We start from the raw sequence: 15,359 nt of genomic DNA on the forward strand, positions 1-15,359 counted from the left end.
ACAAAAAACGTGTAGGTAATTTGTCCCTTCAAATGACAGATATTTAAAGGTTATGCTTATATTATTTTTTTAAAGTCGGTAAAGAAATACCAGTAAAGATTAAAAAGATTTAGTACGGTACTAACAGATTTTATGTATTCAGAATTTAAGTTTAATAATTTAAAAAAGTTATTCAAGTGAAATGGACATTAACGATAAAATAGCACTACTAAAACTTGAGGATGAAAGTAGTGAATTAAAGTACCAATATATTAACGTTTTTAAAGTAAGAAATTAAATTCACAGTTGTATTTTTTGTTTATTGTCAATTTCTAGAACCCTAGTAAGCTTCCAATAAATCAAATGCATTTAGAAAGGACATGGAAGGAGTTAAAGAAAAAAATACCAAAAGACTTTGTAACAAACATATCTTATTACATAAAATATAATTTAACATGTTGTGCAATATTTTAGGATCTTTTTAATGCATCTCCAGATGAAATAGAAAATGCTTGTTTTGAGAAGAAAACCGAAATTCGTCCTGCCCTTGACAAAAAGTGGTTGCCAAAAGTTCATTTTTCTAATTATCAACCGTACTCTTTTGCGAACGACACAGAAGACTATGAGTGTTATATAGAAAAAAATTTGCTATTTCTTGAAGTTTTAGAATATTTACTAAACTGCAATTATCATCAGTTTTGGTGTACAATACTTTTTGAACCTTTGGCAACAGTATCATTGAGGAGTTTTCTGTTAAGCCCAATTTTACCATTTCAAACATCGTATTTAGATAGTGAATATCTAGAAATATACAAAGCGATCTATACAAAATTTATTCTGGTGTATCGAAAGTTACTGTTATTTAAACAAAACGAAGTAAGCATTCATTTTAAAATTTTTTGACAATTAAGAATGTATGATTTTTATTATTTTTTAGGTAGAGTATATGCCAGAATCATTTGGTTTATCAAAATTAATAGAGCAGAAACTATTAAATTTGCCAATTGTTGTAACATTAGCACTTTTGTACAAGGATACACATTTAGAATTTGTGAATAAAGTTTCCAATATTTATTTTGAAAACCCATTACAGTCCGACTTTTTAATTAAAGAAGTGGAATCTACAGTTGATGAGAGCTTTCATGTAAGTACATATATTTTTTTTTATTTTGTAATAAAGTATGAAAATTTAACACAAAAATCCTTAATGTTCACTTAAAACAAAAATTTTACTTTACTCAGCAGGCACATAACATAACTTTGTAGTGTTTTAGTGTTGAACAAGGTAAGAGGCATAGGGTGTCTTAAATTGGGGCACAGTTGTCTGTTAGAATCCTGTGGTAATCAGTTTAGTAATTGAACTTATCTTTGTCATTTACTGAAATATGGCTGAAAAACTGAAATTTTTATTTTCGATTTTTTTTACAAATTTATTTTGACAGTTAGAAAATCTCTAATGACATTCTCAAAGAAACTTTCATCATCATCAACATTACGTTTTTAAATACACATATAACCACCCTGTATCTCTTATCGTTTTCAAGATCCCAATAGTGAGAGTCAAATTTGTAATTTTCACTTAAAACAAAATTTTTACTTTACTCAGCAAGCACATTAGCACATAACACAACTTGTATAATAACAATATCATTTTGCAGTGTCCATTAAACATCATCATTGCTACATTTCTATGATGTATTTCAGATCTGTAATATTCTTACAAAAAATAGGTTTTGTGTTATAACTTTACAGATAATATTAGATTTATAGGTAATATTACATTATTTGTTTAAAGATTTTAGAAATGATCAATGGCTACCTCAATGGGTTTGAAGAAAATCATATAATGATTCCTATTTCCATAGAAAAGCGACCAGCTGTTTTCAGTTTAAGTTGGGTTTACAGTTTGGTCACTTACTTATTGAGTACTGTTGCGACAATAAATGTATTATTTCATTTTCATAAACCTGCCGTAGAATTTGCTTTAGACAAAAAATATCCATATAGGTGAGATTTTATATATTTTTTTTTACTTAACATAGTTATTATTTGATAAATTGTACAGGGTCCGGCAATAGTGCGTCGGGCATCTGTAGCTCCTAGAATAAAAAACTTGGGAATGTTGTTTAAGTGCTAACCTAAAGTATGTATCAGGATGTATTTCAGGAAAAAAATTTACTTCTACAGGGTGGCTCAAAATAGTGTGAGTGGATCGGGATGATATTTTAAATGGAACACCCTGTATATTATTGCATTTTTGGCTTCCTTTCGAATCACTTTACATAATCCTAAGATATGAGTAGATATATTTCGATAGTTTAAGATATATTAATAAATAAATAATATATATTTTTCAGCCTTTCTTAAGAAAATTATTAAAAATACAAGAACTGTCCTGAAATTAAAACTATATTATGTATTTACGGTACATGGTCTGTACTTACTTTGCTATAAATATCGTAGTTTTAAATCATACAGGATGTTCAAAATTCTACGCCAAACTTTCTAAAATATAAAATAAAAAATTTTCTTCGTTTTTCGAAATGGAACAGCCTGTTTATTATTTTTTTAGTAAATGGAGAATTAAAAAATTTTCCATAGTAAACTTTTATCAAAGCCACCCAATGATTTTTCTCTCGTATTTTATCGTTGAAAGAGCCATATGAAATAATACCGCGAGTATCTGCGAAGCCGTTAAAATTTAAAATACTCTAAATACAAAAAAATGATCATTTTTTAATTCTCCATCTATTAAAAGAATAATATACAGTATGTTGCATTTAAAATAACGAAGAAAAATTAGTTCATATTTTAGACATTTTGGCGTAGAATTTTGAACACCCTGTATGATTTAAGAGTACGATATTTATAGCAAAGTAAGTGCAGACCATCTAAAGTAAACACCTAATATAGTTTTGATTTAAGGACAGTTCTTGTAATAATAATAATAGCTCCCGTATATAGCGTTTAACGCCTCGGGAGTAGCAAGGTACAGTTTGCTATAGTAGAGCCATTCGATATACAAGGAAGGTAATGTGGCTAGCACTACGCTTCAACCGCCTATTATTACCTCAGGATTGTGAATCCCAAGTACTGATTTAAGGCTGAGTCGACCTAGGTACCCAAACTATTTTTATTTTAATAAAAATAGTCGGCTGATGAAATGCCGGGTGTGGGAATCAAACCCACACCTTGAGATTGGTAGACGAGAGCCTGTACCTCTACGCCACCGGTAGTAGTAAATAAAACTTTCTTAAGTAATAATTAAAGTAAAAAATAAAAACCTTCTTGTAGTAATAATTTTTAAAAAAAAGGCTGAAAAAAATATTTTTTTTATTTATGAATATCTCTGAAACTATGAAAACTTATTTAAAAATATCTTAAGATTATGTAAAGTGATCAGAAAGGGAGCTAAAAATGTAATAATATACAGGGTGTTCCATTTAAAAAAAAAACATCCTGATCCCTCACACTTTTTTAGTCACCCTGTAGAGGTTAAATTATTTTCCTGAAATACATCCTGATACATACTTTAGGTTTGCACTTAAACAAAATTGCTAAGTTTTTTATTTTAGGAGCTACAGATGCCCGACGCACTATTGCCGGACCCTGTATATCAAAATATTGTAAAAAAATCCCTAAAGTGTTAGAACTTAAGGCACTACTCACACGGAGATACTCAAATCTCGAAAGGACTGGGATATTCGGCGACTTGGAGACGCGTCATAATATGTAATTATGTGGTGGCGCTCAGACGGAGAAACTCCAGTAGTGAACTGTGAAGTTGCTTAGTATCCTTCTCTCAGCCATGAGTGAACAAGCGTTTAATTTGAAGTTTGTGGCCTAAGTGGAAAAAATTCCAGTATTATTTCGTTATAAGCTGAAAAGCTTCTTCTGTTCCTTTCAATATAAGGATGTAACCAGTATTTTCTCACTTCTTTTGCGACGGTAATAATATAATATAAAATAATATATATTGAATAATTATATCATCAAACTACTGTAACTAGACATTGTAAATTAAGCACTCAAATAAACGAACCTCTGATACTCGGAACGGATTGAATACTATTTTTTTTTATAGAAAACCCGCGCAACTTGAGTCGTGACTGTCTGAGTATGACAGACAACTAGAGTCTCCGAGTCTCTAAGTATCCGTATCGAAGTCGTCTAGTATCCGAGATTTGAGTATCCCCGTGTGAGTAGTGCCTAACCCTTAGGAATTTTTAGCGTACCGTATCTTTATGTGAGTATTTACAAAGAACTTTATCAATTATTACAAGGAAGAGACGAATTAGTAACCCAAGTTGACTTATACGAAAAGGTAGTGAATGAAATAAACTTGGGAAGAGCTGAAATTGTTGGACTATATCATACATTTGCTACCTATTGTTTAGACAAAACCTTAGAAAATATGTAAGTAATTTTTAATAGAGTAAATTATAACAAATAAGAAAACCAAAAAACACTTTATTTCAATACTTTGTAGAGATGATAGTACAAAACAACAAACATTTGTTGAGGACTATTTAAAACTGATGACAACAGCATTGGATGATGAATATTTTATATGTGATTATAATTCTACCAATAGTGTTGAAAATTTGAATGAAATGTTCCAGAGTTGTTGTGATATGTATCCTTTTTCTTTTCTTGAAAGCCTGTATACGGGTTTTGATTAAACTGTAATAAGTGTAAGTATTTTGATCTGTTGGACACCATAACAGTTATTGCGCGTTTGCTTAAAAATTATAGGTTATGATAGGTTAGGTTGCTGGGGTTTGGGATAATGTTAGATCCCCCACTTGGAGGCTTTGGGGCCATTGCGATACCCCTGTATTATTGCACCAAATCTTACTCTCTTTGCTTTAAAGCACTTCCAGCTCTTTGCAAAGTTCCCGATGTCGCTGATGTTGGCTTCTGCTTCTTCCTCTAGTGCCACCAAAAAACCTTGAGTTAAAGTTTTAAAGCGTCGGTATTCCAGTGCCGGACAGTGGCACAGCAGGTGCTTTATGGTTTCTTCTTCCTCTCCGCATTCTCTGTAATAGTCATCGTTGGAAATCTTCCATCTCAGAAGCTGGTTTCTCCCCGTGGGGCAGTTTCCAGTGATGACACCTACAATTATGCTTACTAGGTTCTTTTTGTACTCTAGTAGTTGTTTTGTCTTTTTGCTATTTACCACTGGTCAGTCTTGGGTCAAAGATATATTCGGAGGAGTATTCTTCTCCCTAATGGTAGGTATTAAGAGAACAAATAACTTTTAAAATAAATTGAAAAATACCGCTCCTTAACACTTTTATATAGAGATTCGACTCGTACTGAGTTTCTTGTGACTTGTATTAATAAATTACCTCGAAATAAAACCCTGGAAGAATACTTACAATTACAAGATTCAGGAATTGAGACTACATTTAGGAATTTTGCACCGGCACAGAGGAATCACTTTGCCGTCGTAGAACCAGAAGCTGGACCTTCAGGTGTGCAGAATCATGAAAAGAATGCGGAGGACATAGAAGAGAAAATACAGTACATTATGGACATGTTTCCTCATATTGGAGATGGTAAGTGTTGACTGCCACGGCATTTGTAGATTAACCCTTCTCAGATACCACGGTGTGAAAATCGCAATAATGAATCAAAATGTATTAAAAAACACCATTTTACATGTTTTTTTTTCTCTTTAAGTGTCCATTTCACTAGTCTGAAAACGTAGCAAAATAAGCGTTCGGCATTTAACGTTTTATGTAAAACTGGCTAGGTATTTTTATACAAATGAAGGAAATTAAAGATAAAAGATTATACTATATCCGTATTGTAACACATTTTTAGACAACTTCTTTATTTTTAAGATCTTGAAGGTCAAACATCAACAAAATATTCCTTATGTTTGGGCTAAATTTTCTCGAAAATAAAAACATAATTTAAAATTCTGTTACAATACGAAAATATATTGAAGTTTTGTGATTACAGTGACATATAATTTATAAGGTTTTGTAACAAATTGCTCGTTATTTTATGGAAAATGCTGAAGATCTGCAAACCTTAATCAAGCCTTAATCAAAGCACGAGTGTTTGTAATTTTGGGTGTCGCTTAACACGACAGGATCGGGCTAAGCCTTAGGCAGATTTCTAAAATATAATATATATTACCTTTGGCCACACACCCGTTTTACCCGACCTCTGAGAGCGACCAGAACAGTACAGCATAATAGACTCTTAAAAAACACTACATATGTATTTTCCTAGTCTATTTCAAACGCCCAGTACCATAAATTTCAACGCAAACACCACGAATTTACTTGTTTTAGGCGCTGAATGTGTAGACGGATCTTTAGAAATACAGGGTGATTTAAAAAAAAAACTGCAGTGATGAGGGAGGTCATCTCCTTAGTTTTTTTTATAAATACCTATAAATATTTAAGTTGGTAGAGGCCATCTGAAGTTAGAGTCATAAAAGTAGTTAATATGGAAAATTAGCTTATATGAAGCTTGTTTGTAGTACCTAGTCCTAAACATTTTCTGTATATTTTTTGTCAAAATTAACCACTCTGTAAATGTTGTAAATGCGTAACGTAAAGACCGTCTCGTAAGCTGTCAATTATGCTTTAATTAAACTCTCCAAACTGTAGTGAACCACTATAGTCTGTTCGGGAAGAGAATATATGACTATAACAATTGTCTGACCTTTTATAACTATATTATTTACAGGTTTTGCCCTTCAATGCCTCGAATCGTATAACTACAGTACTGAAGATGTGATAAATGCCATATTAGAAAACAACTTGCCTCCTCACTTGTCAGAAATTCCATTTGACCAGATAAGAATACCTCCAGAACCCGAACCAGAACAACCGATTTTAGCTTATAAAGGTAAATCTATATGACATAATAGCATATAATATGTAGCTATAACATCAATTTACGTTTTTTGTAGGCAAGAAACCTGAATATGATGATGCATTAAAATTATTAAACGACAAAAGGGAAATTAAGGAAATAAAGAACTTGGTATTAGAAGGAGTGTAAGTTTTTTATAACTTTATATTTTCTGTTTCACACTGGGGAATTTTATCTTTGTCTTAAACTATTTGTAACAGCCATATAATCTGTCCAACGAGTCAGGGAAGATTTCGACAGACGACATCGAAAAAATTACAGAAAATACCATTAACCTCCAAGTTAAAATGACAGAAACAACTGTCACTGTCATGTATCCTCTCTTTGGACTGGCTATAGTCTAGATGACATTCAAAAACTGGTGGAATAAAATAATCTAGTTTTGAATTAAAATGACAGGCAACAAGTATTGTCATATTTTTTTTTATACAAACCAGATTTAAACAGAAAAATGCTAGATTTCCACTTATTTAGTAAAAACGTTTAGTATCTAAGATCGTATATGATTATATGAGCCGTTCAATGCACAATTTGATTAACTCCACTTTTGAAAAATCTAAATTTTTTTTTCTTTTTTTTTTAAACCATTTGGTAAATTCATAAATTTTATATTTATAATATTTTTCTGAACATTAGAGAAATAGTAACCTATAAATATACCATAAATTTAAGATTTTTCGAAAAGTGGAGTTAATTGAAGTGTGCAGGAATGGCTCATATAATTATTGTTACTTTTGTACTTTGTTATTTCTTATATCTAAGAAAGACCATTAGGATATTTTTACTAAATTTAATAAACTTATGTATTTTTTGTTTAAATTATTTTTTTTTTGGAAACATTTACAGGTATCCTATGTAGTATTCACTGACTTTATGTGTACCTAAATTTAATTCTTAGTATTTTTATTTCTATAGACAATATGAATATGATCACCTCTATGACGATGAATACGACGATAGGTATGATGACGATGTTGCAATTAGAGTTCCTGATAATCCAATCACTGAAGAGTTAGCAGTCTTTAATCCAAATAGGAAAAACCAAAAAGAATCAGAAAGCGATGAGAGCTCAGAGGTAAATAAACATCAGATATACAGTTCGGCTGAATCATTAAGGATATATAGTTTTTTTTTCAAGTAATTTTACGTATAAGGTATTATTTAAAAAAATCTATAGATTGAGTTTAATGTCTGATAGTGACTGTTAGTTCAAGTAAAGGAAGTTTATGTATGACTTCAAATCAACAGTATTTCAGTATTTTTTATAATGTCGCTATAATCATGTATACATATTTGTAAATATTTTAGGAAGAAGAAAAGGATAGTGGTTCTCGTCCTAATAATAAACTGAATTTCTGCGAAGATCCGGCCATATTAAGAGAAAGGAGGGAAGCTAGATATAGAAATAGGCCACAAGCTAGCACTACAAATAAGCCAAAGCCTGACGTAGTTGGTTAGTATATCCCTTAATTTTTAAATTTAAATTTAAATCTTTTATAAATTTCAGTCTTAAGAGTAATTTTTATTTCATGATGTGGTTTAGTTTGATCTAAGAAAATTTTGGCATTCATCGCCTTTTGTGCCTGTTGTTTTATTTTTATAATCTTTCATAATCACAAAAAATCTGTTAAAATATAGTAGGCGATAATAATCTAGTTGTAGAAAATGTGGAATGCCATGTCAGTGTCATTAATGATCTTTGACAATAAGCCATAACTAATGTCAAAACAAATAAATCCGCATTTAGAGCCACCTGGTGGCCCGGAAGAAACTAATGGAAAGTTTTGGCATAACATAATTTATCGTTCCGTACTTATTAACGCTAACTAAAACGGTAACGTTATTCATGCGCGAAATTATTCCTTGTAAACTATAAAATAATAAATCTAGACTTTCTTATTACATCTTATTTTTTATTAGATCATTAGAAGTGTAACATAGTCGAAACAAAAATAAAATTATGAAAACAAACATTTTAAACACAGCAATAGAGCACATACCGCATATTTTCTTTTAAATTTAACAATAAATGAATTATAATATAGTAAAAATATTATAATGGCTACTAATTAACGTTACCTCTGTACTTACTTATTTGTAATCAAGCTATTCGTTCATAAATTTATTATTTCTAAAATGTCTTTATTAATTAAAAAGAAGTTTAGTATCTAATATGAAAATGATGATCGCTAATAAATACCAAAATGCTGTGAGGTATAATTTATTTTATACTCTAGATGAAATAAAAAAATATATAATGATATATTATGAATGAAATATGGCAACCTCAGCCCGCTCGTCGATAGACGACGCGACGGGACGAGTCGGCAGAAAATTCTATAAGTGCATGTGTTCTCTATAGGCAATGTTGCCCATTCTGTTCCCCTATAAGTAAACGTCCAGTTAACAACCTGTATATGATAGATAAAATTAAATTTCAAAATAAATTTATGATAAATTGCGCGAAACACTTTTTTATAACTATATATCAACAGGTAAAGCTAAGGGCCAAGGACAGGACAAATCTGTACTGATTAACAGACAAAAGAAGAGCGTCAATAAGTCGAGTCACGGTAATCACAACAGAAAAGGCGGAGCTCAGTGGAAAAGGAGCAGAGGAATGTTTCCATCATAGTATTGTGCTTTAAATATTATTTCGTTTATTCCGTTTCGTTTATCTCCTAAAATTTTTGTTAATTTCGTTTTGATTTTTTTATAACTAATTTTAAGAGAATGTTATTTAATTCAAATAAAACAAACATTTTGTTTAATCTGTTTTTTATTGTATAAAAAATACGTTTCCAAATACCACAAAAAGAATCCAAATAACTCAAATTCATGCCGATTTGGTTATATAGGTATCTCAATTAAATGACAATAAAAACGTAATAAACATTACATATTAATTAAATCAATACAGGGCGTTTCAAAAAACGGTCCATCTCTCCTGGGTAATAATTTCGTAAAAATAAGATTTATTTTTATACCAGCGTAGGTCCAATTCTGCTTTGTCTTGTAGCTACAGGGAGTAATCTTCATTTTTTGGATTTATTATAATTTTCTTCAAGTGCTTTTAGCGATTCAAATGAAATTTTCAGGGTAAGTTACTATAAGTTCTGTATATTCTAAAGCTAAAAAAGTGTCGAGAAATTCACCAGGGACGTGCATATGGGTTATAACTGGAATATTTTTCAAAGAAAAACGTGCACCACTGATTTTGAAATACATTTAAAAATGTATTAATCACGATTAATAAAACAAATTTATAACACAGATGGTCAACAAATTCAGAAAAAAATAATGGTATTTAAGATAATTATGAGAGATGTTTTTTAAAAGTTTTAACATTCTTTAACTTTAAAACTATTTTTACATTTAATAGACATTAAACGGCCTACATAACTGTACTAACAAGAGAAAAAGAGTCAGTAGCGCACATTTTTTTAAATATTTCAGTGATATCCCATATGCACGTCCCTGGTAAATCTGTGGACACTTTTTAGCATTAAAATATGTTGCACTTGGAGTAAATTTTACCCTTCAAATTTCATTCGAATCGCTCAAAACATATGGAATAAAAATATAATAATTCAAATAAAAATTAAGATTTTAACCCCCTGTAGCTCTGAAACAAATCAAATTCGGACCCTATGTTGAAATAAAAATAAACCTTAATTTTTACGTAAGAAATCTCCCCGCGAGAGATGGCACATGTTTTTTTTAAACACCCTGTATATAGTATTTCTGTAAAAACTATTGATTTAAAAATACATTGGATTAAAACTGTCAATAGGTATGTATAAAATGTCAGAAAAAAATCAAACAATATTATAGTCTGTCCGACGAGAGAACACATTACAGTGACAGTCGTGTCTGTCATTTTAATACACACGTAAATTGTATTTTCTGTTATTTTTTAAATGTCATCTCCCTCTGGCTCGTTGGACAGACTTTGTATAATGCTTTTTTCATGCAATTTTAAATGTGAATTTATAACTAAAACTAATGAGACCGTTTTTATCACTAGGTATTTTCTTAAATTAGACGTAAAAATGAAAAATGGCAAAATTGCAGTCTTAAATTTTATCCACATTTTCAAACACGATTTCAAATATAATATATTCAGCTACTCAAATTTTAAAATATAATATGTACAATTTATGTTAACTTATTAACTGAATATATTTATCTGCATAAATAAAATAATAACTACAAATGAATCTTTAAGATACATTTATCAAAAGTGATTTAAAAAAATTAAACGTTTTGTGATAAATCGCTGGTAATTTGTGATGTAACACGGCGTCAGAGTTGGTTTGAAAAGAAGCTTGATGTCATTGATCATTATTTCCAAGCCAACTTGACGTCGTATGGTATGTCTCTAATAATCCTTAGGAAATATTTTCAAATATATACAACATGTTTAATATAACAGTGCCTGAATTCTGTAGCTTAGAAAACGTTAAGCACTTTTAGACGTTTAGCGCATATGACGTAAATATTGCGTATTAATGCGCTTAGCGTGTTTACCGATTGCACTAAGCGATTCGAAAACGGCTACCTTAAAGGATCGTTTTGCTTGTCGAACTAACCTAAAAATAGATACAACTGTCAGTAAAAATAGAAAAAATGAATGTGATTTTGTGGGTTCTCTTGCTCGTTAGTGAAAAATACTTCTATAAATTCCTTATTGGGTAATTGATAATTTACGACTTGGTAGCTATAAATATTGTTCAAAACATCGAATATGCTGGGAAGCATCTTCAACATTTCCCTTGAATAATAAGAATGACATATCTATAGAAAAATAGGTTGACGTAACTCAACAATATGTTATGAAATTAACCTAACAGTGACATTTTTCATTAGAGATACCTCATACCGCAATTTCTCAGGTAGGTATCTCATAAACGGCATACACACGTAACGATTTATCGTACTGCGCGTTGAACTGCAGATCGTAAAGAAAATCGTACGGCTTGCAGTACAGTCATTTTTTGTACACACGATGCAACACATTGTACTGCCGCAGTTCAGATTATTCACTTTTCGTCGAGAAGGGCTACCGTTATGTCAAGAATTCCAAAGAAGAAAGCTGCCGTGCTTGTAGCTGCAGTATTGCTGATAGATGAAGATGATGAACAAAAAGAAATCAAAAAGCGAAAATGGTGTAATTCACATCCCGTAAGCATCTATTTTCTCTATATAAATCAGAGAGAAACTAATAACTAAAGTGAGAGGGCTTGTGGAATAGGGCATTTCGTAGACAAGTTTATTTTGTCACCGCGCATCCCAGACGCGCATAGCGTTTAGGCGGTCAAAAAAGGAAGTTTTCAGCTTTGCAAGTTAAACATTTGACAGGTTTAATTAGATTGTCAGTAGCTTTTTGCTATTTCTTAGTTCTAGAAGGAGATAACTAAAATCTGTTGATAATCGGAGCAAATCGGAGTAATAAATTGTTTTTGACTGAATGTGCCTGTTCTTTTAGCTTGTCAGAAGAGAAGATTATTGTCATTATTGATTATTTCAGATTCCACGATTATTCCGCATTTTGTAATTTTTGTTTTGTGGTTGAGACCCAGACAAAACGTTTCCTTTAAAGGTAAGTTTTATCTCGGTAATTATTTTAACATACCTAATAGTAATAGTGAGTGCACATAATAATCGTACATTGCTAATTTAATTTTTTTAATTTAAAACATCACATTCTTTTCTGATACCTATGGAGCGACTAGGTATTATACCTGGCAGTGGCGGCTCGTGACTTTCTTTCATGGGAGGGCACAAAAAAAATGAAAAGCTTTCGAGCAGGGGCGGATACAGAAATTTATTTTAGAGGGGGCCCAAACAAAAAGTAATGTAGAATATGCTTTTTAAAGCGCCATTTTTAACCCAAAAGCCTAATATTTAACCCAGTTTACATATTTTAGGGGGGGCCTTGACCCCATGGGCCCCCCTTTGTATCCGCCACTGCTTTCGAGTAACTAAAAGATAATTATAATAATTTTTATATTCTTTAAACGTTTTATAACCAAATTTTAAATGGATAATTTTTAATACATATAAAAAATTAACACAAAAACATTATTTGTATAAAAAATCTTCTAGTTCCATATTCAATAAACTTAAAAATAATTAAAATCAAACAAAACTCAATAACTCCAAATCAACAAACAATATTCAATGATCCGCCTCCTCAAACTGAACCAATCAATTAAATAACGTGTGTGTAGAGTAGTGTGCATATAAAATTCGCCGACGTTGCCGTCGCGTCGCAAAGCGAACCGACAAGTGCATGCGAAGAGAGGAAGAGACGCAAAATATTGTGTCCATTTCGCTAGCGAATTAACCATTACTTTTAACGGTTCGGTCACCAGATCGTCAAGAATATGCAATAAATATCGGGACAAAATATGAGTGGTCCCCGGAAACAAGTTTTGATATCCGTTGGCTGAAATATTATCATCTCAATAGTCGGAAAGTAATTTTGATTATTTTTGATGCAATAATATAATAAAATTATTATAATGATCATAATGATACTATTAACTGGTTGGATTTATGGTGTATGGAGGGTGGGCACGTTCCCTTGTGCCCTTTAGTACCAGCCGCCACTGATACCTGGTATTATTTCCAGAAATACAAATTATTTTCTTCAACTGTTAGGTTCTTGTTATAGAAGAAAGACCATCAAAAACATTGAATACCTACGGAATACCGACTGATACTCTGTGCGAGCTCCAAACCGTGCTTCCCTGTTCACTCCCAACCAAGTTAGATAAAAAAGATACTGAAGATTGCAGCCTTGAGTTGGAGTATGGCAAGAAGTCTGGAGTTAAATAAATTATTATGTTCCTACACAGTATTTTATTTATAGGTTTTAATGCTTAAAGTCTAATAATAAATTTTCGTTGTCAAGAAAATAATCTAAAAAACTACGAAGATTTCTTATTATAAACTTGAAAGATTAAGATTCGGTTCAAATATACAAATTTTAAATTTTTGGCGCCTGTATATAGGTATGAATGCAACCTACTATATCGATAGTTCGCTCATAGTTCGGGGACTAACATTGTCTTCAAAAATTAACGTTGATCGGTCTCTCTCACTTTAGTTATTAGTGTTCTCTCTGATATAAATCAATGAAGTATTCCCAGAACGTCTTATTTTTTAAATCCATAATATTGATTAAACCAAAAATAAATAAAAATTATATCGTAACTGCGCGCTGCGGCAGGGAATACACTCCACACGTTCAGACTTGCGTTCAAACCCCACCCCAGACACGACCCGTTGATACGATATTTTACGGAAGCTCCGTACTGCAAACGATTTGACGACTGCATATTGCAAACCATCCAATTTCCCTACACACGCTACGATTTATCGTTAATGTTACAGTTTCGATGGATATCGTACTGCATACAGTAGGATAAATCGTTACGTGTGTAGGCCGTTATAGTTAAATGTGGATAAAACGATAAAAAATGTCAATGTTACGTGAATTTCATAACCTACTGTTGAGTTATGTCAACCTATTCTTCCATAAAGATGTCATCCACGGGGGTGTCACTTGTATGGGAAAACAGGCAACAGTCAAATTTAAACGTGCCAGGACCAACGACAAAGAAAGCAACATCTGCCAGGCATTGGCTATCTTTGTCATTCACATTGCTTAAATCATGATACTGCGGCCATTTTGCCAACAAAGAAGCTGGCCGGGCTGTCCTGGCAAGTGATTTAAAACAATTTTGCTTTTTTACAATATTAAATTACCATTTGGATGTATTTAATGCGATTATTCAGTTAACTGGTAAGTCAGAAATTACACACAAATACTTTATTCGTAAATACAACTAAGATATAAACGTATTTTTTGTATTTTTAGATTCAACTTTTGCAAAGACCCGCCGATAGAACTTGCCTGGCAGCGTACCTGTTTAACTAAACGTATTATTTCCTGATAATAATATCAAAACACGTAAGTACCTCTATAATTTATGATGACAAATGATTTTGATTATGTTTTATGTTATTTAAATACTTTCTAACCTCAAATAATAGTAAGATCCTTGTTTATATCGCACAGCCCGTTCAAAACTGTATTGTCTTCAAAAAATGTTTACAAAACAAACAATTATTACAAAAACAATGTCCTTTTAATCTGATTTATACCTCAGAAGGATGCCAGTAAAATTTTATTAAATCAACATTATATTATTTGGCCATTAATATCCAAAAAGGAGCATATTGCCTTAACTTAAATTTTCTTTTACTTCTCTTGACAATGTTCTCTATATTCTCTATTTTGAGTTAGTAAACTTTTGAACGGGATGTGCGATATATAAAATACATAATATATCCAAGGGTATGATCTGATAAAAGTATTTTTTGATGCATTTTTTGGTTTTTTATGCACGTTGGCTTGGTTTATGTTTTATTCAGCTTATATTTATTTGGTATAACAGCTTTTTTTTGCCTTT

The 15,359-nt window shown here is 31.4% G+C and overlaps 1 protein-coding gene across 1 annotated transcript; it reads left to right on the plus strand.

Moving 5' to 3' along the window:
* Positions 1-45: 45 nt before the first annotated feature.
* On the plus strand, positions 46-9,647 carry LOC115888512 (activating signal cointegrator 1 complex subunit 2). The gene is made up of 13 exons (XM_030908264.1): positions 46-265; positions 316-396; positions 454-855; positions 917-1,123; positions 1,775-1,986; positions 4,210-4,395; positions 4,469-4,615; positions 5,284-5,540; positions 6,688-6,849; positions 6,914-7,001; positions 7,792-7,951; positions 8,185-8,329; positions 9,372-9,647. The coding sequence occupies exons 1-13, from the start codon at positions 182-184 to the stop codon at positions 9,509-9,511; spliced, it is 2,271 nt and encodes a 756-aa protein (XP_030764124.1). The 5' UTR covers positions 46-181; the 3' UTR covers positions 9,512-9,647.
* The last annotated feature ends 5,712 nt before the right edge of the window (positions 9,648-15,359 follow it).

Source organism: Sitophilus oryzae, unplaced genomic scaffold, assembly GCF_002938485.1.
Source record: "Sitophilus oryzae breed Bouriz unplaced genomic scaffold, Soryzae_2.0 scaffold_1167_pilon_pilon, whole genome shotgun sequence".
NCBI classification, from domain to species: domain Eukaryota; kingdom Metazoa; phylum Arthropoda; class Insecta; order Coleoptera; family Curculionidae; genus Sitophilus; species Sitophilus oryzae.

Coding starts and splice junctions, on each gene's coding strand:
- LOC115888512 (XM_030908264.1), top strand. CDS start 182: ATGGACATTAACGATAAAATAGCACTACTAAAACTTGAGGATGAAAGT. Junction 1,124..1,774: donor CAGTTGATGAGAGCTTTCAT/GTAAGTACATAT, acceptor ATTTGTTTAAAG/ATTTTAGAAATGATCAATGG. Junction 1,987..4,209: donor GACAAAAAATATCCATATAG/GTGAGATTTTAT, acceptor AGGAATTTTTAG/CGTACCGTATCTTTATGTGA.